This window comes from Grus americana, chromosome 4, assembly GCF_028858705.1.
Source record: "Grus americana isolate bGruAme1 chromosome 4, bGruAme1.mat, whole genome shotgun sequence".
Classification (NCBI taxonomy): domain Eukaryota; kingdom Metazoa; phylum Chordata; class Aves; order Gruiformes; family Gruidae; genus Grus; species Grus americana.
Window position 1 is genome coordinate 35,872,707 of NC_072855.1, and position 22,627 is coordinate 35,895,333.

A 22,627-nucleotide genomic window follows, 5' to 3' on the forward strand; every position below is an offset into this window, starting at 1 on the left:
AACAGCGATTGATGATCTGCTTAAGTAGAGCTTAATGTGCCATTCTGCAGTATGAAATTTTAAATTTACACTTTACACTTTTAAAGGTGCAAAGATGCCAACTCTTAGTGCCCACTCAGTGGAAAAACTTATGTTCAGGGCTGAGAATCTAGGTGCAGTATCAGGTCAGTTTAAATATTTTACTCTTGTGGGTAAACACAACTGCTTTAATACACTAAAATGCGAGTTAGATGAACTTCACATTTGAAGGTCACTGACTTAAATTTGACTCTGACTCAAATGTTCCAGAAGCACTTCTATTTTAGCTGTCCCAGCATGAAGTCAAACATGTGCAGCAGAGCTTAACTTGGGGCAGTTTTTCCATTCTGCTCCTGTAGTGGTCTTGTGGTTTATGCACTGGGAACTGCTGTTCACACCAAAACAGAAGAAAGTCATGAGTCCCAGGTGAAGTTGGGCTATTCTGGTGACTTAGCTTCATCTATGCTGTGACAGTTTTTGTGCTAGATCTGCCGCTGGAAGATTTAAGAATGAATAGATGGAGCTGCTCTGGAGAGCTATTCTATACCAGTGTAAACTACTGTATGGAGCTCAACAGACTGCGTTAGTGGGGATTTTCAATGACTTCCAGAAGAACTTTAGCATATCCATAGAACAAAAACATACCTCTTTGAAAAGAAAAGGGAGACATATCCCAGGTGGTAATGGAAAACCTAAATAAAATATATGGCATTAAGTGAAGTTAGCATTCCAAAAAGTATTAAGTATAATTGCTTTGAAATCACAGAATACATACTTTGTGATTTGAAGTTTTTTTCTCTGCAGACTGGATCGTGACACTTTTGATACCAGACTTCCTTCTTTAGATCTACCAGAATCCTAAGTATGAAATAATTTAGTTTTTAGTAACGGTACATAAACGAGGTGAATGCATACAGTATGAAACTCTGAACAGATTTTCTTTGCTCCCATATATGGATATTGCTTTCATACTCTGACATACTCACTACATACTTGTTTTGTATAGTCTGTTTTTTTTCACTAAACTTCAGGCTTCTTAAGTTAAAAATATTTCTTTTAAGACTAACATTGAAAAGTGAAATTTAGTTAACTTCATTACATTAAGCTTGGAAGAAAAAGTCATATGAGTAAGATTAGTAAATGGGACCTAACTGTAAGATAAGATTTTGTTGCTGCTGCTGTTACAGATAATTTCACTATAAAAGACAGCAAATCGCTATTTCCTGTCAACTGATCAGACAACCCAGCTTTTTCAGCTGTGCTTTAGACACACCAAGCGTCAAGCAACTTGCTTTAGAAACACCAAGTTCATCCAGCGTAGTGGCTGTAGGGGTTTTTTTTAATACCTGTATTTCTCAAAAACACATTCCTTATTTTTCAGTTATTTTAAATGTTTCTACTAACAATATACTGCAGTTCTAATGTCTAAAAACTCTGACTTTTCAACACATTTTTTGGTAAAACTAGAAGTCCAAGTCCCTGTAGAGTCATGAGCAAAACTCATCTTGACTGAAGTGGTGGCAGGAGTTACCTTTGTCATTTTAATAACCTAAGAATGTAATTTAAGATGCACTGTAAATTAATTTAAAAGTGGTCTGTTTTCTTTATCTTATTTCTGATTGTTCAGCTTACTAGCTAAGAAGCATCAAAGCACAGTACCGCTTAAGAGCTTTTACATACTCTGACTTGTATGTTAGCATCTTTAGGCATGTATTTTTAAATAGCATGATGACTTCATGGAGATATTAGAAATATAAGTTCAGTTATCACAAAGTAAATTGGGGTGGGGGGAGGTTTTTTCTTTTTAAAAAAAAAACCCTACATTGTATCCCCACAGAGCAAGAGAGCAGAAATTGTAACAGGTGCTGATTCTATCCATAAGAGATTTTCAGCATTTTTTATAGAATAACAGTTGAGCAAGAAAATAAAGCAAGCAGTTTTAAAGTGAATTGTTAAAGAACATACATTATGTTGTTACTTTTGTGGGCTCTTCCAATATTTTCACACCAACGGTAACCAGAAATATCGTATACAAGTATTTCTTCCAGAAAGAAATAATTCCATTGCCGTATCCCTGGGGGGGGGGGGAAAAGTAGTTAATTCTTTAAAAATACTGCTGCAGAATACTCATTTGTAAATAGTAAAGTGGTCTTTACTTCCTTGCACTCCATCTTTATTAACCAAAGAACGAACAAAATAATCAATTTCTGGATATGGTGAATCCTGATAACCTTCCATGGAATCTGTTAAGAGAAAGACCAAAAAACCATACTGTTACTGGTTTTGTCATTGTAATATGTAATTGTTACACATTATATATAGACCACAGACAGAAAATATACTTGAATCACACCAAATTGTTAAATAAAACCAGGGATAAATCCAGTGTTAGTTTCCGCTAGATCTTTAAACCGCACCCCCCCAACCCCCCAGCCTAAGGTACTGAGGGAACTGGAACAGAGCATGACAGCTATGGGAGCGGGAGAGGAGGGGAAATGGCACTGAAGTGCTGCAGAGCATCCTTCAGTACAGCTTTACTTTGCCTCCTGCAGAAAGCTCTCCCAGAGGTTATCAGGTAAGTCGCAGTACGTCTAATTTAAGAGTACTTTTTTCTCTATACAGTAGAAAAGGCTTGAGGTACCTCTACTGCTTCTGGTGGTTTTACTGTTTAAAAAAGCAGACATTTTTCTCTCCTCCTCTGAAAACCCAGATGACAGAACTTTTGTGTCATCTTTCACTCTGAAGAAAAGAGAGAATAACAAAGGAAAATGTGTGATTCTTACAGCATAACATAGTATGGAATAATATAACATAGTCCTGGGCCTCCAGCTGTAGGTGGCCCTGCTGGAGCAGGGGGTTGGACCAGATGAGGTCCCTGGAGCAGGGGGTTGGACCAGATGAGGTCCCTGCCAACCTCAGCCACCCTGTGAGCTTGCGTGCTACCTTTCACTATCGTTACAGCACTTTTTCTTCTCATTGTGACAGTCTCCTCTGACTTACTTACACCAGCAGAGGGCTGTACCAAATGGGAAATCTGGTACGCAAGTAAACATGTACAAAAAAATACTTTTAATTTTTTTATCATACTTTGAAATATTTAATTGACTGGGAATCTGTAACTTTTCCTTTCAGAACTATACAGAATCCGACCAAAGTTAATAATGGTTACATTTTGGCATTTTGTGTATAGAGAAATGAAGGTAGGTTAAAAAAAAAATTTAGGAGGAGTCCCAAGAAATTTTTTCTTCAAAAACAAGGAATTCTACTGGAAACTCCTCAATTACACTCTAACAGTGTTCATGGAATAACTGCCCATTGATAGTACTTATTTGTAACTGCTGCAGGGAAAAAAAACACTGAAGTATATATTTTAAAATATTTTAATTGGAATTAGACAATTACCTAATGTTGCAGATCAAAGAGGAAAGAAAATACGCTTCTTCCAAGGAAACATCCTCTTCACAGTCAGGGACAAACTTATTATCCTCTGCTATCTTCAGAATCACATTTTTTCCTGCTTTTGATGATTTATACATCCGGAAATTTCTGTTCCTTGTATAAACTCCTACAGGAAAACAACTATTTCTTAACAATGCTGGCTAGGAGTTATGGTACTTAGTACTTGTAAATTCAACATTTTTCCTTAGAAGGGTGTAAGGAATGGGCAAAAACTCTTACTGACTTCAGTTCACCTCCCATAGAAAAAATGCAACAAAGCAAGATCATGCACACATGTACATTTTTAGGTTATAGAAGACAAACACTTAACAGCTCTACATAGGCATTTTAATCTTTTTCACATTATCATGGCTGAAACTTTCTTTCAGTATAAAAATAAAAGGTGCTTTCACCTTAACTTTGTGACATACAGCTGGCCATGAAAAGCTATACAATTATTTTAACCAGCAAGTACTTCATATTCAGCAAACTTCCTGGATTTTGCATACCAGACACCACTGGTGTGTAGTACACCGTGAAGTATGTATCAGAAAAATTTAATTCCAATTCCAGTCTCAAAAACAAACAACAACAAAAAACCGAGCAGTAAACATTGCCTAATCCATCTAAGAATGTATTGGTAAACAGTTCTCAAGTACGTAATGCACTGCTGTACAAAAGTGTGCTAAGCTATTCTCATTTCCCTGAGACAGGGGCAAAGAAGCAGAGAAACCAGGTATGGGGATGGAGAAGGGTGGAAGTTTCAAACTTTAGGCTGACTATGGGTGTTGTGCTCGTGGAGACTTAACGTTTTAATACCATGAATAGGCTGAGCACAACTGGGGCATGAAGCGCCCAACCCAAAATTTCTATTACTCTGTCATTAAAACTGAACACCTGCCACTCCAAACAGGGGAAGAAGGCTCAATTCATACATGTAGAACAATACAGAAGGCCACACCTGTTAAGACTTGTTCCATAATTAAGCAACTTCTAATTCAACTGAAATGATAAACAAGCACAATATACTATCCTCTCTTAATCCAAATAGGAGCACTAAGTCCTTAGGAACAAAATTAATTACAGTCTTGTGTGGCAAGGATTTCTTCAAACTGCAGAGCAAAATAATTAAATGTAGTAATCTAAGAAGTTCCATGGACCAAGAATCTAAGGCTCCTTTAAAGTACAGCATTTATGATGACAGTTTCAGCATGAATTGCATTTGGTTTAAATTCTGACTGTAGGGATAACAATAAGAACACTGTTGTTATTGTCTGTGAGCAAAGATTAAAGTACATCTCATCACCTTTGTTGCATCCCAAAGAGGTTAAAAAGCACTTTTATTTACCTAGATCCACAAAAAGTTGCTTGCCTCCTTCTTTACCATTTACTATTAGAAAGGAAAATTCCAAATTTTCTCCCTGGTGTGATGTTTCTTTTGTTTTGTGAGCAATGGCTGGCCAGCCTTTGGAAGCATCTTCGATGGCTGTGAGGTTTGTAGGAGAACCATCTGATCCAACTCCTTCTGCAGAACACTGGAAAACATGTCCTGCTCCTCCTTCTGGAATCACAACAGCAGCAGCACTCTCCATTAACCTTATGGCAGGCTGCAAAATGGTTCTCACAAAGTTACCTTAAAAACAAACAAACAAAAAACCCCCCAAAGCAGGTAACATCATTTATCAGTTAAGAAAGCACTTAGTTCCTGTGTAAACATTTTTCAAAACAGCCAAGATGGAAGTGATTGGAGTTTGAGGTTTATTTCTTTATTTAAATCTTTTGAATCAGCCCAGGGCAGAAAATGGTTCTGGTTAGGAACTAAGAAATGCATGCTTGGCAAGAATTTTTATTAAACTTTTTTCTTTTTATTCCTTTTTTTTCTCACTACTGCTTTCCCTAATTTCACTTTCAGAATAAAGGTTTACTTGAAGCTTCACGGTATATTAACTGAAGTAACAGTTTGACCAGGGCTTACTTGAACAACAAATTACTGTTACAAAAGTATTTTGTAATGACTTTTCAAACTCCAAGTATTTTTATCCAAGTCCCATTGTACTCCAGGCTCTGCTAGATGGTAACCAAAGACAGACAAATGAAAACCATGGCCAAATTACGTGCAGGGAGAAAGAAGAGAATAAATACAGATGTGGAAGAAAAACAAAGAAGTGGAAGGAATACTGGCAAGGAAGATCCCACAGTTGTTGGGTGAAGCTTCAATGGGGAACCCGAAAGAACATGAACTCTCAGTCCTCCTATGCTACGTATCAGCAGAATGACACAGTGTATCAAGCATCAGTATCACCATCCTCATAATTCCTTACAGCACTACCAAGGCATATAAATGATTCAGTCACAGACAGCGTTTTAACCTTGCGTGTTCAACTATGCATACAGAATTTCTCAGGTTTACAACAATAGTTACTTGGATCTTCAGTTCAGGGAGAAAATGTACCTATCTCAGAACCGTAGTTTATTTCAATTACCATAAAAGTTAGAGCATCTCTACAAGTCCTGGTTGACCACTGCCTTTTTTGGTGTGTGCACTTAAGTAACAATCACTCTGGTGTCAGAATAGCAAGGGTTCTGTCAGTGAATGATTATTTTAGGAGTTAGTTCTTTATCATTCATACACACCTTTGTTTTCTCTCTTCCCATTTCTTCTAACTGGTCACATGTGGGAACCAAACCCTGCATTTCACACCTTTGTATCTTGACTGTATTTTGTATTTGTCAACTGTGTGTAACAATGTAAATTGATTGGTCTCCACAGCGTTCCTGTCGACCTACATGATCTCCTGTGCTTTCTTACGTAAGCTATGAACTCAGTCCCTGTATTTTAATTCTAAATAGTAACTAATTCCAAATATTAGATACTAAAAGTTTTTAATCATATTTAATTTTAAGCCCATGCACTTTGTGCATGACTCCTGACATAAAATGCTTATGAACCAATATCATCCAAGATGTGATAATTCATATTCTAGTTGTTTATCCCACATAAATACCACTAACTCAAAGTAATTTTTGTTAGACAGTACACCACAATGATGAATTTTAAAAAAGACAACACTTGAATGTGTCTGAAAAATATATGAACCCTTTTAAAGTTTAACATTAGACAAAATCTTTGTCACCTCAAAGAATATATGTATTTTCATATAGATTCTGTGAAATTACTTTATGAATTTATCTGCATTTTTACTTATTTCCTACAGTAGAATATTTTGCAAAGTACAAAGCTAATAGGCTTTAAGCCAGGTTTGTCAAGCATGTTACTAAACTGCATTAATGAAAAGTCTAGAGTGTAATATTATTGGTAACATGCACAAATTTAACACTGACATTTACACATCTCAATTATAAAAAAAATCAATTTTTACTGCGGCTTCAACCTCTTGTTGAAAAGGCAAAGTCAAACGTGAATATACAATTTCTAAGTATATTTTAAGTCTGATAGTAAACATCTCAAATTCACCTCACAGTGGAGACACAGAACACTTAACAAATGGACTAGAATAAACAGTTCAAGCTTCTGCTGAAAGAACTAATGTAATTTAGTTATCAAGATCACAGGCTAAAATTGCTGTAATACCAAATTATTTATCACCCATGTATTACTTAAGAGATTTATAGTGGCAGAGGAGTTAAAGCCCTTACTTTTGAACTAAAAATTGCAATGATGCCATTTAAGTCTTTGAGGTGTGTAGCTGTTATCACGGTGTCACGTAAGAAATAACTGCACTGCCTCATACTTGGGGCTGGCAGCCAATATTATAAATGTTTGCTTATAATTTTTGACAATCTGCTTAGCTTGCCATGTGATCTACTCCTCAAAAAGTTTAGGGACAAAGATTCTACTGCTCATAAGAATAAGAAATAGGGAGTTTAATGTCAAAAAAAGCTGAAATAAAGTGGTTCTGAGAAATCCTATGGCCTCTGTGTTGGAGTAAGGATTTGAATTTGGCCTGAAGTGATGCTTAGGCCATGGGCCACGTGCATATATTAAAAATATTTGGGGAGGAAAAAAAGCATATATGCACACAGGCCTACAAGATCCAGCTTCTCCTTACAGTTTGCTCTACTCCTCCAGCTGTTCATGCTTACAAGACCTTTCATAGATGATTCCTCAGAACAGCACAAAACATGTCAACCCTACACAACTTTGATCCAACAGTACATGTGTTCTCCCCATGAAATAACTGGACAATTCAAAAGGAAAATAAGATTTTCTCTAATGCAATACCGGGCTAGAAAGTAGTCCAACACTGTGTCATTAATGACAGCATCACTGTGCTGTCATAAGAACTAAAAGCAAAGAGCCCTTCTTCCCTGGGCTCTCTACAATCCCCTGCTAGGACATACACAGTGCACAGTAAGAAGCTACTTAAAATCACAGGAGGTATTAAAAAAAAAAAAAAAAAAAGAAGAAATACAGTATAAGCTTTACTCAAGACTGGAATGAAGGAAGGTGCAGAGCTAGAAAAAGAGATAAGAGTGGGAAAGGAAAAGAAAGACTAGGCATGAAGACAGCCAGACAGATTGTGACCAAGCAGACAGCAGAATAAAAGTGGGAATCTGAGTGGGAGCAAAATGATGAACCCAACATCCTCAACTCTTCCTATTCTACTTGCCAGTGGAAACCCAGTAACAAAGCACAGAACTTCTTTCTCTCTGATACACGTAATCCTGCTGCTGTTGACACAGTTCCTCCTGAACACAAATGGTAGAGCTAAATGTCACAAATTTAAATTTCATCCCTTCTAATAACCCATTAGACCATTAACAGGGTACTATATAACAGCATTTCTGCTTCCTTTCCCTCACCCTATTTGTTTGTTTGAAACAAACACAATAAGGAACAAAGGTTACAAAATCCAACACTCAAACATTAAGTAATGACAAAACAAAGGTTGCAGGTGCAATGTTAAATAAGCCAAACTTCTGCATTTGTAGGTTGATACAGATTTTAATTCCACCACTGAACAAGCTGTTTTCCATCAGTACCTGCTTCTGTCAGACAAAACTCAGCTGATACTCTCTTGTGCCCTCATTGTTCAATGTACGTCTATAAGCCTGCTTTACTGCACACCATACAGAATACATATACAAGAAGAAGAAATTACTAATTTCAACATTAACTTTCCTTAATGCTCACCACTAGCATCTCAGTGCTTCACAAACAGTATTTTAAAAGTATGTTCAAAATACTTCTGTGAAGTGAGGAGGTATTATTATACTTATTTTAAAAATGGAGTCAAGACAACCCTGAACTGACAATTCTTTGTGTTGGAGTTGCCATATCTCATGAAATCCCAACTTACATCAACAATTAAAATTGCTTTTGATTTTCTATTAATCATGGTTATACCCTGGTGGCTTGAAACCATATTTGTCCTGCCTTACTGACCCTGTGCTAAGCACAAACCAACTGTATTTAAAGCCAATAATTGTAGCTTTAATCGTTAAGACTGACATTAACCTGAAAACTAAGGAGTCATACTGTAAAACAATTTTCAAGCCAAAACCCAGTCTTACCAGTAGTTTCGTAAATAAAACATACAGGCACAAAAAAAGTTACATTTTTGCCAACACAAATGCTAATTATAGAAAAAGGATGTAGAGGATGAATTGAGAAATAATGAGCCTTAATGAAATAGAAATAGGTAGTCATTTCTGCTGGGAATACATATTTGTTTCCACACATAATTCCATTAAAATAAATATTCAAATGTGAGATGGCACTGTACAAAAAGTCAAAACCTCACCTTTTATTTCTACATGTAAGAGAAAAGAACACACTTACCAACATGAATATTATCCTTAAATACAGTCTTTTGGGGTAGAAATATTAAGTGCCGACTAAATTTTTCATCAGTACTGGAATCTAAATTCAAGACATCTTTGGCTGAACAATTTACATCATAAAGTTCTTTTAATTTTTGGCTGACAAGCTGAAATTATAAAAATTAATTAGGCTATTTCCTCTAGAATTTTTAATAATGGTATCTATAAAATGTAACACAAATGCAGATTCTAAATCTTTTTTCAAGTTTTCTCATTTTAAGCATAGAATTAATTCAAACTAACTCATAACAGTAAATTTTAACCAAATTTGACATAGACTGTATTTTCTGAAATAAGCAAGTCACTGAATTATTCTAACAGTGATAAGCTAAGCAGATTTTCAGTTTTTCAGGTCAAAGTCTAATTTAGTGGCTTTATCTTCTGTTTTTTTCCACCACAAAGCAGTTCACACCCAGAGTGACAATGTTTGTAATGCAGGCTAACCTAGAATGGAAGATAAAGGCTATCATGATAGAAAGGGTTGGTATGCTAATTCACTGTTATGATTTAGCTAATTCATTGGTATGACACAATGAACACTAACTAAGCAAAAAACACAAGATGTCTGGCTCTAAAATAGCTCTAAAAACTTTCTGTAAGCTAAGCTTCTGATTACTCATGCTTAGGACTGAGACTAAGAACTTCAGGGTCTGGAAGCTTAGGATTTTAGCATCTCAGATCCCCCATCCAGCAAATCCAAAATTCTCTTCTTAACCTGAGGAATCTCTAGATTTCAGAATCAATCCACAATGGAGTAAAGCCCTCCAGATTCTGTATCAATGAAAGGTTCTTTATGAAGGAACAATCTCAATCATCTTTTTCTTTCCTTTCTAGCTAGGGACATATAAGCATCAGAAGTCTCATAAATAAATGGCCACTCACAAAGAGATTTTATTGGAACAGAAGATATTCTAAAAACCTGCTTTATTTTCCACCTTGGTCATACTGAATTTGCGGTGGAGCCCATTTTCCAACCAAATTTGCAATAAAATGGAAATTTGCACTATTTAATAAAATTGATAATTAGCAAAGATATTTAACTTTAGGTACTAAATTGATAAGTGCAGTCACCTGATGTTCTCTACATCATAATTTAACTCAACTATAATGAACTGCCATCTTGAAGACACCTAAAATCAGGAGGGATTTATCTAAGCCTTGATATATGACTGCACCAGCTGGCAAAGGAAATTGGCTGAGGAATATCTGTATGGAACTTTTATAGATGCTATTCTGAAGAACACCTAAACACTCCTTCAGCTTTACAGCTTTGAAGCGGCAGAGCACATAAAACAATCTGCAAAAGCAAACTTATCACACCAGTAAACCTACAGCGAATACAAGCATTTCAACAACCACCGTTCTTTATTTTTTCCTTTCACTTAAAGGAGAGAACCTTTGCTTTAATTAAAACAGTACTTTTGACTTCATCAAAAAACCCACTAGGTCTACAATTCTTTTCCATTTTACTACAGGATAAGATAAAGTGGTGAATAATTTGGTTTCACATTAAATCAACAACAAATTCATATTAATCTACAACGTGACTTTGCTCCAGTTTACCTCAATTAACTTCACAACCATACTCTTGCCATCTGCACCAGGATTTGCTGGTTTGTAGAACTCCAAATCAAAATAAAGTTTGCAAGCATCTTTTTCAGGAATTACTTCATAGCAATGCATAAGACTTGTTTTATAATCTTTCCTAAGGAAAACAAAAAACAAATCACAACCTCTCATGATAAACATCATACATACTTATCAGTTGCAAACCAGGACCCCACAAGTCCTAAATTTATTTTTCAATCAACCACCCACATTAAAAAAGTAGCACCTATAATGCTTTGTAAAATTTGTAACTAATTTCAGCATCAAATATCAACAAAGATATTTGCCTGGCCTAGAATTTAGGTTTGTAAAGTATTCTTCTTCCCATCCCCCCCCAAGTCTTACAATACATACTGTCAACAGAAATGCTATTGAGAATTTAAGGAATGATGAAAACAACAGTAAAAAACTTATCACTCATATGTCTTAAGCACTAAAAATGAGATTACACCCACTTTTTTCTAACTAAATTAAATATTAATCTCATTTTCAAATTGAGAAAAAAGTTTACTTTTCATATAAAAATTGACTCTTAGATTTCTTTTACTTCATAATCAAATGTTTTATTGTAAAACAAAAAATTGGGAAAAAAAGTTCAGTGCATGATCAAATTATCAATACTTGAAACTACATCACGCAACTACAAAACCATAAATCGATAACTGGACATTTATATTAATGCTCATTTAAATGGACAGACAACTAATCATGGAAATATGTTTGTATCACATGTTGGTATGATCCCCTGAGGAAAGCTGACAGCAAAAGAAAATCTACTGCTATTAGATTTAAGTTCAGCAGATGGGGTCCTTAATTCACAGGAAAAAATGGCAGTCTGCAACTCAAAAGAAAGTTGAAAACCACGATGAAATAGATTGGTTTGTCCTTACGACGATTTTCCCCATGGCCAAGATCAAACCTCAGGCAACCCGTTACAGTTCTGTGCTAGTCAGAGCAGCAGACAGCTACTGGGGATAGCAATCCAGTAATAGCTATTATTAGATAATAAGATATCCAGTACACTACTATCTTATAGTAATGTATGTGGTAACTTTTCAAATACTCACGTGTAATAAAACCAAAGCTCTTTATATGTTGTCACAAGGTAAAACCTCTGTCCACTTTGTGTGTTCTTTTCCAAGGCAAATACATGAACATCCTTGCAAAATAAAAACATTAAAGGTTGTTTTTTTTTTTTTTATTCAAAGAACCAGTTGCAGTCTTCAGAAGTTCCTATATGATATTAATTTCTTTGGTCAAAAGTTAGTAAATACTTGAAAACTATAGGTAGATCACTTATCCTTTTTCAACCTAAGTAGCATCTGGTTTTATATAAGAACATCATTTTGATTTCGGCTACATGAATAAAAATTTGAAGCTTTTCTTTCTGTGCATTAATGTTAACTCTGTTTTTTCTGTAAAGCCTTCTTTTTTCTGATCAGTGGCAAGTGTATGTAACTGAAGGAGGAACAATGTACTGAAAGGAACAGCCTCACAGACATGATGGCAGCATATATGGCTTTATAGCAAATATTCTTTAGACTATATTATTTAAATCCAAAAATGAAAATCTGAAAACACAAACCCCCCCCATTGCCAAGCCAGTGAGAGTGCATTTTGGAAAACAGACTGTCAGGATTACTTAAACACCTAAAACAGCATGGAAGAAAACCCAGTGCTTTCTTTAAAAACAGCAATCAATTTGAAAAGTATTAAACTGAAAACAGAGAATACATTTTGCGTAACATTTATTTGGCTCATAATTCCTTATCATCTGAACGTGCTACTCTGATGCCACTGGAGACTTGTATTGTTTATATTTTGTCTCTGCCTCCTCTTTTTCTTCCTCGGTTTTTTGCTCCTCTTTCTTACTACTCAACTCCCACTACCTTCCCATTCTCCTGCCAACCCTGACAGCTTGCTCACCTTCAGAAGGAACAAATCTATCAATGTACAATGTTACCCAAAAAGCACTTTTACTGTTAGAGGTTAACACCACCTATCAATTCATATGTTAGAACTAGTACTTCTTAGAGCTACCTCCAGTGTACCATGATTCCTACACAGACAAAAAAACCCACCAAAACCAAACCCAACACCAACAAGAAAAACCACTTGCTGTTTCAGGATTGGGAAGAAGGAGAAAAAAACGAAGAAGAAAGAAAAGATCTTGCAATCTGATAAAGACTTTACTGTCAACCACGCTTTTAAGTTACATTCAACCTTTAAAATACCTAAAGAGCAGAGACATTCACCTAACAAATAATTTACCTCTTTGCAGGTTTTTACATAATTGAAAGCTTCAGCCTGACGACAAAATATTTTCCAAACAGAGGATGGCAGAAAGGGTTTGGACAGTTTTGGTCTATAAACTGGAGGAAGAGGGTTTCTTTCATAGTGAGATGCTAGTTCTTCCACTTTCTTCAGTCTTTCCTCCCATTTCCTCTTCATTTGTCCTAAAGCAATTACAAATAGTCAAATCAGTACCAATTTCTGTTTGTGACTCACTTTTAATATATCCTGTACCCATCACTGCTTTTGATTCTGGTTCTATTGAGCGTACTTGATTTATTAACTGAGAGTAGGCAATATTCCAAGTCAACACCTAACATTGCTATGATACTCATTTTAACATTAATTATTGCCACACAGTTTTGGAAGTAAAAGATTTTCATATTGATACCACTCAAGGTAAACAGAACAGGCACAATAAGAGAAGGCCTATGAACTTTCATTTTTGTTTTCAGAATGGTATTACATTCCTCCTCAAAGACTATACAAACTGTGTTAATTAGCCACACAACATTTGTAAGGAGTGAAAAAATACTATTAATTCTGCTTTATGGCTGGAGAGACAAATGAGATAATTAATTTGTATGGGTACAACAGCAGTTGAGTTCCTGAGAAAAAGTAAGATTTCAGTGACTCTAGGTATGAGCGGTGTATGTCAAAGAATTGAAATCCAAAACGAGGGCTCCGTTCTCTGCTGCCGACCTTTGCTATCGATCAGTAATACCTTCCCCTGCTTTAAAATCTCACGTACTTTCTTGCAAACTTAAGATAGCAATCTTACCTCTTTTCAAGAAATAGCATGTGACACAGAAATGCTTGCTATCTTGCAACCTTTAAACTTCTAGTCACATAAAGGAATCCAAATGCTACAAAGTAATGTAGTAAAGCACAAATACATTAACTTGCTTATAATTATTTGTAAGTGTAATTAACTTTTTTCTGGGAAAATTCATTGCCCCTCCGAACTGCAAATGGGTAAAGAGCATTGCTAAGGAACTGTGAAACACAGGAAGAGGGGGCAAGAAGTAACAAAGATGAAGATGCATCTTTTTGTTCTGCCCAGCATAACCACTTGGTTCCCTTAACAACCTCCCCATCGCAATGAAAGATAAAAATGAAACTGACTATACTCAAAAGCATTCAAACCCTTAACAAGCTGAATCCACTCAGTGACTTTAGGTATTTAAATATTCTTGCGGGCCCCAAAGCCCAAATGTTAGACCCTATGAATCCTCCTCCAAGTTTTCCACAGTAAAGGTTCCTGGACACCTAAATTTCTGCCCATGGTACATTTAAGCCTGCCTATGTTTTGACAGTTCAGCGCCCATGTCAAGTCTAAATAACAGAGTGGTTTTTTCTCTTAGAGGGGTCAGACATATTATCTTTATAGACCTTGTCGGTCTCCTGACCTATGAATTTCCTCTACTCCCTTGCTTTTCTTGCAATTAGTTTCTTCTTTGGGAATGAAAAATGAAATTATAGACAGCAATCAGCGTTTCCCAGAAGTGCTAGCTGAACCCTCAGTTTCATTTTGATGCTGTTGGCCCTGTTGTAAATTAACTAGGTGCAAAAGACATTCCGTACCTCAGCACTTTCCCACAAGGTGACCGCTAAAAAGAAGTGAAGGACAATTCCCATAATTCTCTACTCATTTTAAACTTCCTAGTTAGATCAGGACCTAATTTTGCAGAAACACAGCTGGGGAGATATCTGAACGTACAAGAAGGCTGATGACCCTTACTTTAAACTGAGATCTGTCACTGTTCTTGCAGTGCAAACATCTCAGATTCTCAGCAGTCCAACATGTTAGGTCTTTTCAAGGTAACTTCAGTTTCTGTATCAACTATACCGATCACAACACATCTATTTACAGCACATACAATTTACACTTACAAACTAGGTGTAACTACAGACTAGCCTTCAGAGTTCACTGGGAAATTCCCACTTCATCTTCCTCTCTTCTGTCCCACCAGAAGTAAGGGGACTACTTATTTTTATTTTACTTGCCAGAAAGAAATTTTGTCACCAACATGTTTGGACTTCAGTGTTTTTACTCAGCAGGATGATCACATGAAGACCCTAGGAAAATGTATCTTCTGTGAGATGACTTAAAGACCTTGTTATTTCATTCTCCCCTTTTGATGAAAGACTACTTCTTTTTTTAGTGATGAGGCCAGTGGACATCTTGTATTTTTACACCTTAAATGGCTGGGAGGGGGTTGGGTTTATTTGTTTTTAAACAAATGGACTCACTATTTCAGAAATGGCAATTTTCTCCCTCATGCTACAAGGAAAGACAAACACAAATGCATGATTTCATAGTATGACAAAACACAGTATCCACACCTGCTGAGAAAAGAAGCGTATACATGCAAATCAATTGCTACTCAAAATAACACAATGCATTGGTTTCCTGGCCTGCATGTATCATGCAACACAGCTCTATGGCAGAATTCATGCTCCTCAACACTAATAAATCCATGAGATTTTCTCCAAGCTACTGATTCAGCCTTAGAAGAACATATTTAATAACTTTCTCCCTAGTGCTAAATTTCTTAATGTCAGTGAAAGTTAGCTTAGTTATCCTTGCATTGAGCTGAACTGTGGCATACTGACAAACACTACTCATCTTCCCTCAACAATAACAAGAAGCATCAAATTTTCATCTTGCGCTCCTAATAGGAGAAGTAGCTTCTACAATTAAGATTCGAGGAATTTTCTGCAAAATGCAGGATATTAGACCTGGTGATAAGACCTCAAAAAGTACGGTAGTGCCTGTCGTGAGAAGCTGGAAAACTCAGTCTCTAATGTTAAAGCTTACCCTGACTCCTGCTACCAAAAGTCAACGTACGAAACTAACCTGAAAGTTGATGACGAAGCTGAAACTCGCCCTCAGCTTCAGAGAGCTGTTGTGTAAGGTTGAGCAGCGAGGCAGCGGGACGCTAGTAGGAAGGTATACTCAGACTACATTTGCCGATCGGCTGTACAATTTCCAAGCATTCATCATGTAGTGGTGGGAGATAAACCCTGCCGTAAGTGGAAGGTCCTGCTCTGATACAGTCCGGTACATTCACGCTTATCTAGCTTGCTGAAATCTGAAAGATAGCCTCTCATTTGGCAATCATCCCCACAAATTACTTCAGATGGTGATTATCTTTCTGAACCACCATTCTGTCAGAAAGGTAAATTTTTTCAGCACGCAGAGGAACTAAAACAGAAGACAAAAGACAACAGGATTTGGGTTACATGAAGTCAAACGTAACAGCATGACGTGCAGCGTAACTCCTCGCCCTCGGGCACATATAACAGGCACAGCACTCAAACGCGCGCACGGCTTGCGTGCGTACCCCTACGTGCCTGATGCCGGGGTAACCGGGGCGTTAGCGGCAGCCGAAGGCAGCGGTTGCTTACGTCTCCCCCGTGTAACGGAGCACACTCGAGGGACCCGGCCCGCTGCGGCAAGCCCCGCGCTAGGAAGACGGGGACCGACGGGAGTAACGACCTCACGGCTCCCGGAAGGCCCCGGGGAGGGGAGGGCAGGCGGCCGACCCGCGCGGCTCCTCAGCCACGGTGCTCAGCCTGGCCTCACGCCACCTCCCTTCAGGGCCGGGGGCCGCCTTGCACGGCCGAAAACAGCTTCGGGGGATAGGGGGAAGGCAATCCCCGCCGGTACCGACTCACCGCCGTAGCCCGCGCGCTGCCGCCGTTGGCGTTTGAACTACGTGCCGCTGGGGCGGGCTCTCCAACCCCGCGCGGGGAGGAGCCAGAGGGGTCGCGAGGCACTCGCCTACACCGGCGGCTCTGCTTTCCTCCCTCCACGCCGCACCGAGCCCAGCCCCGAGGAAGGCAGGTAGGAGCGCAGCGCCGGCGGAGCGGGTAGGTGGCAGAGCCGGCAGGTGGTTGTGGTGGCGGCGGCGCGGGTGCCGGGCTGCGGGCGTGGCGGCTGGGCTGAACAAAGCGGTGGGGGGTGGGGTAGAGCTGGCCGGCGCCCGCCTGGAGCCAGGCTGTGGCTCTCCGGCTCCGCGGGGCCTCGGTCCGGCAGGGGCGGCCGCCCGCGTCTCTCTCGCAGCGAGCCGGCTGAGGGGAGTGGAATCCTCCCCACGCCTGGGCCGGGAGGGGAGCCACGGCTCTCCCGGGGCGGGCCCGGCTCAGAGCGCCGCTGTCGCGCTCCCCCGGCTGCCGCTGCACGTCTGGTGGCGACGGCGGGGCGGTCGGTTGTCGGGGCCGGATGTCCCCCCTGCGCCCGCCGCAGCGCCTCTGCCTCCTGGGAGCGGCGGGAGGAGACCGGCCGCGGCGCAGTCCCAGCGCTCCCCGCTTCCTTGTCTCCGCAGGGAGAGCGCAGGGGTTCAGTTACTAGTCTTCCAGAAGCTTAAGAGAGACAATTTGCTCCTTTAAGCCTATTTTTGTGAAGAAGCTGTGTAAACAAGAGAGGGGGAAAAAAAACCCCCAACTTTGATTTTAAACTGTTTTCTGGTGTCTCTCCGGTAGACTGGAAACACCGGATCAAATTCTGCATTTGGATCTACCAAAATAAAGCTTTGGAGGTAGCAGGTTAAACCTCATCTAAAAAACGGCTGTACAGCGACCCGGTTGCTAACAAAGAGTGAGTATGCGATAGCTGAGAGGCATCATCCCAAGATGATGGTCACAGGGGCGATGGCACGGACGCTTACCTCTGTTGTACTAATCCTGCCAGCGTAGGGGAAAGCATAGTTGGGACCCTCACACTGTGACTTATACTTTATAGCACATAGAACACCCTGTCTGAGGTCTGTTGCATCCTGTCTGCTCCCTGCTGGGTTGAAGGGTAGCACTGGTAATCTAGTCTTTTATTGTCCAATTTGTAATTCTCTCCTTTAATTATCTGCTTCTCATCAGTTGGTAGGTTTGGAAAATAACACACCACATCTTTAACATTAAGGACCTGATATCTGTTGTGGTGGTGATGTGGTTTATAGGTAAATGAATAAGCAAGAGTCCCATCTACTCTCAGAATTATTTCAGGTGCTGCTGATTTCACAGATTAATGCTGACTAGCTAAAAGTCTGTTTGCTTTTGGAAGATCAGAGTCCTGGCCCAGTATCAGTGCTTTCTAACAACCACATCCAGAGCAGAAGTAATGTGAAGGGCTGTCACAATATTGGCATGCTTCCATCAGTGGTAGCAGTATTTAATAGGGGTGTAATGCCGCACAGAAAATGTAGTGGTATATTTCAAATGTTTTTAGTTTTTTATGCAGTCAGCTTCTATATTTTCCCTCTGTTATTAATTAGATAATTATTAGTTATCATTATACATTGTAGAATGGAAAATTCTTAATTTTCCATCTGCATTAGTATTGCAATGTGCCCTGTATATATATATGTACATAAAATACCTTCTTTGAATGCTTGGCATTTTCTCTTGCAGTCATGTGAGGTGGAAAACTGCCCATTTCTAATCTTTAAGGGCATGTTTTACAATACTGGTTTCTGTTTTGGACATGTATTTTAATACTGCTACAGTCATTGCTTTGTAGCAGCTGACATACATTGAACATGTGTTATCTTGTCTCCCGTGGTTTGCATATTTCAAGATACAGTTGGTAACTAGAGACAATTCAGTTATTTGCTTCCTTCCCTGTCTGAGAAGCTTTGGTATTATTTTCATCGCTATATCATTAATTTCTCTTGTTGGTTCACAATTCAAATAAATATTGCTTTTAAAAGAAACCTGATGGTTCTTACGGCAGTGGCGATATATGGTGATGTGAATTTATTTTCATTAGGTCCAGGTAGAATAAGTAAATCCAGGCTGGAATGGGGTAAAAACATCATTTTACTTATCATTCTCCTATCAAAATAAAAACATTGGAACAATTGCATTTGTATAAGGCAAAATATATTTTTGCTTTTATTGCTATACAGAGAGACTTTGGTCATTTTTGGTAGCGTGCTGAGCATAGTTTTGGACCTTTTTGAACCACTTTATTTTTTACTACTTAGTACCTGTAAAGATCATTGTAGCATCATCTTTATATTTGCTATCTCTGTCTCATGTTTTTTTAAAAAAAATAATCTTTTCCCCCCAATAAAATATTGTAAAATAAGCTTCCTAAAACCTACAGAACATAATCTGCTAGATTAGAAGAATGCTGTTGCTCATTTCAGCTACTTATTTTTTTTAATTTCCTTACAGTTGAAAGCTCATCTTACCTAAGCTTTTAGAGAAAAGAATATCAAGGAGCAGAATAACAATTTTTTTATTAAACTCTTAAAGCATTGTCCTGATTTTCCCCCCCCCCATCCCCAAGAGCATGAGATCATCCTCTACAGGGAAATGTGTATTCTGCTTGACAGAACATGACATCATTGCATTACCTAAACCAAGATGAGGCAATTCTTAGTAGTCTGTTAGAATGAGCACTGTCCTCCAGAGACTGTTGCTGTTACCCTGGCTAGTGCTTTAGAGCAGAAAACATACTGCTGATTAAAACGTGCATTTGAGTCCCTAGCAACAAAACAGGTATCTCTTTGTGGATGTCTTTTGTTCTTTAAAGCAGTGCAGGTGACTTGATGCATTAAGGTGCTCAGAAATTGATTAAAGGTGAGTTACAGATTCTAGTCTGAAGATAAAGCATGCATATTTTAAATACTTAATGTATTGTGCCTAGTTTTTCTTCACTGTCTCTAGCTTCTGTAAAGACTCTCAGACAAGCTCCGGGTGTGATGCAGCAGAATGCTGTAAGCTCTAACGCTTCATTAAACAAATGAAACTGTAGGCTGTGAGCTAGGCTTGCAAAGGCTTTAGTAAGAAATATTTTTATGATACGGTATTACAAAATGTGTTTTACATTTTTCAGAAACAAAGTACTGTAGTTCATTGTAATTGTAGGTTTTGCTAGCAGCTACTTCACACTTCATTGTTTCTTTGGCATTGGATCAAGGACAGCAGTTTTAGAGTTCTAAGGCTGCAAAAGGGTCAAGGATGTAAGTCTTAATTTATGGTCACTTAAATGTTGAAGATCTTATTGTTCGCAGCATGCTTTAACGTTTGTGCTATAGAGGCATTCAGTGGTACCAGTCTGTTAGGTCTCCAATTTGCCTACTTCACACTGGTGAACAGCAGCAGACTTACTCCCGCCAGCTTACTAAAACCAGTCCCTAATGGGATGGGACAGTTTGGTTGGAGTACACCTGATGTGAACCCAAGGCAGCCTAATGATCCACTTACTCTCCCTAATGATTCCAAAGTCTCATCTGTTGGCCAGAGAGTTGTTAGCTTTCCCTGTGCTTTAGCTGAGTCTTTCTCAAGTAGTTATAGGTAGCCCAGGCTGGCTTGTTTGATAGACAGGAGGTGAGCACAGCTCACGTAGGCACATATATACTAGTTTATACTAGTTGGTTCATGTACTTGCAGCACTGGCACTGCAGATCTTCACAGTGCCAGACAGCTGGGATGAACACCTGGGCTTTTAGCAGAAGTTGAATTCCATGCTGACATGGCTGCACTGCTCTAGATACACCTGCTGACTAGTTTTGATAACGGACTTGGCACATTACTGTGTTTTTTTTATATGGTGGTGTTCTTCATTACTCTTGGCTGACAAAGAACAAACAAGGAAGAAAGTTAACCTTTTCCCCATCTACCTTATTAATCCCAGCCACAGTGAAGGGTTCGTGTTGTGCTTCTGCACATAGTGCTTCTCTGGAAGAAGAAACAGCGTGAGTTGCATCAGAATTGCAGGCTAGTCTGGTTGAATGTTTTCCTACAAAATAAAGGTTTCCTCAGAAGTGTCAGGCTGAGACCTCAGGAAAGCTGGGAACCAAAGCCAAGGATGATTTTGGTAGGGACAGGGTTGAAAGAGACATAGAAACTCCGGGAAGCTGAGCTCTGCTGGAGCAGGGGAACTTCTAGCGTTCTTGTCAGTGAAAGCCACTCTGTCCACTTCCCAGGGATCAGAAGCCCTGCTTCTCAGTTACAGCTGGGTGGACACGCCAGTTGTCACTCTGCACTAGACTTTGTTGTCAATGCACATGCTCTCTGCCCAACGATAAGGCATAGGGTTGGATCACTGTCGTGCCACAGGTCTTAGGTACTTGAATTATCCTTTGGAAGTGCTTGTCTCTTTTCACATAGGGAACTTTTAAGGAATTAGACTTTGAAGTTAGGATGAATGAATCCAGATCATGGTGCTAGGCAGGCAAGTTCAGCATCATAGCTGTAGTTCCTGCCCCATGATACTATCTTTAAAGTGAATTTCTAAAATATAAAGCAATAATGTATTTTAGAAGTTTTATTTCTAAAATATCAAGCTTATTTGATACTTCTGTAATTTGGTTTTCAGGAAGTTTCCTGTGTGCTGCTAATTTACATGATACAGTTCTCAAGTCTGGCATAATTTTGTGACTAAGCAGATTTCCTAATTACATCAGTGCTCCAAGATACAAAGAAATAGTATTCAGAGTAACCTTGAAGATCTTTTGAAGTCACTGAAAATGTAAGTAAATGTCTTTTAAGAAACAAGGAAAGAAAGAGGTTTATGTATAACCCAGATTAGTGCTTCTGATGCACCAGTAATTGTTGCCACAGAAAATGGATGCTCATGGTGTATTAGCTAGAGTATAGATAGGAAGTTAAGAGACTTAGTATAATAATAATGTGATGGTGTAGGATGGCAAATATAGTTTTCCACCAAAGAACCTAAGCCTTAAATAAGAATCTTCAGCAAATCTTACTTCTTGGTCTGTTTATACATTCTTATTTATCATAAATGTACTTGCTAAGCAAGTTTCTTTATAATTCTTGCCTTGTAATGCCTTGTGTATTTCTTGAGGTCTAAGCATTTATTTCGCTTCTCTGCATTTATTACTTTGTCATATCTGGCAATTTAACTTTATGATGCTTAATCCTGAGTTAAAGGTAACTTATGATAATGTGTTCCATGAGTACACACAGAGTAATTGGGAGCGAGGTTTATAGCTTTTAAATTGGCTTCTGGCTTGGTATAATTCATCATTTCTTATGCTGAGTTCTGATCAAAAGTAAATAGCAGCCCGCAGCATAGAGTTCATCTCATCAACTATTCAAAGTTATATTGTTACATAACTAAATATATACATAAAAATATATATTGCAAATATTTATATTGCAATTGCCTTCACATACACCAATTAGATTGGATGCATTGATGTTTCATTTGAGATGGAATGCAAAGAAATTATGGCTCAAAATACTATCACCCAAAATCTAATCTATGTTAGTCTTTGCACACATCGATAATTTGTATTGCTTGGTTTTGGATCTCAATTTCTGCCTTACTAAGATGGAAGGATCCATACATGACACAATATTCATAATACTAAAATGCTACTAATGCATGTAGGGACATTACAATATTTTAAAGATTGTTTTCAGTTTCTTTGTCTCTTATCCTGCTTTTTGTAGG

At 38.4% G+C, this 22,627-nt stretch overlaps 2 protein-coding genes across 11 annotated transcripts in view; one reads left to right on the forward strand and one right to left on the reverse strand.

Annotated features, from left to right (window-relative positions):
• PRIMPOL (primase and DNA directed polymerase) overlaps positions 1 to 17,017 on the reverse strand; it is an 18,074-nt gene extending 1,057 nt beyond the window's left edge. The window contains exons 1-14 of one of the 7 annotated variants that reach the window (XM_054823863.1): positions 16,882 to 17,017; positions 16,061 to 16,408; positions 13,982 to 14,066; positions 13,180 to 13,364; positions 11,976 to 12,067; positions 10,864 to 11,005; positions 9,260 to 9,407; positions 4,805 to 5,089; positions 3,421 to 3,583; positions 2,660 to 2,757; positions 2,175 to 2,261; positions 1,984 to 2,092; positions 794 to 876; positions 664 to 710 (exon numbers count right to left, since the gene is read on the reverse strand). In XM_054823863.1, coding sequence (XP_054679838.1) covers positions 664 to 710; positions 794 to 876; positions 1,984 to 2,092; positions 2,175 to 2,261; positions 2,660 to 2,757; positions 3,421 to 3,583; positions 4,805 to 5,089; positions 9,260 to 9,407; positions 10,864 to 11,005; positions 11,976 to 12,067; positions 13,180 to 13,359 — 1,434 coding nt within the window. In that variant the 5' untranslated portion in view covers positions 13,360 to 13,364; positions 13,982 to 14,066; positions 16,061 to 16,408; positions 16,882 to 17,017. Of the gene's footprint in view, positions 1 to 663; positions 711 to 793; positions 877 to 1,983; positions 2,093 to 2,174; positions 2,262 to 2,659; positions 2,758 to 3,420; positions 3,584 to 4,804; positions 5,090 to 9,259; positions 9,408 to 10,863; positions 11,006 to 11,975; positions 12,068 to 13,179; positions 13,365 to 13,981; positions 14,067 to 16,060; positions 16,702 to 16,881 lie in introns of those variants that run through there. The other 6 variants (XM_054823867.1, XM_054823861.1, XM_054823864.1 and 3 more) reach the window with 6 other exon arrangements.
• CASP3 (caspase 3) overlaps positions 16,939 to 22,627 on the forward strand; it is a 13,961-nt gene continuing 8,272 nt past the window's right edge. Inside the window, exons 1-3 of one of the 4 annotated variants that reach the window (XM_054823872.1) lie at positions 16,939 to 17,076; positions 17,689 to 17,803; positions 21,527 to 21,679. The gene's annotated coding sequence lies outside the window, so the exon portion shown is untranslated. The remainder of the gene's footprint in view (positions 17,077 to 17,688; positions 17,804 to 21,526; positions 21,680 to 22,627) is intronic. The other 3 variants (XM_054823873.1, XM_054823874.1, XM_054823876.1) reach the window with 3 other exon arrangements.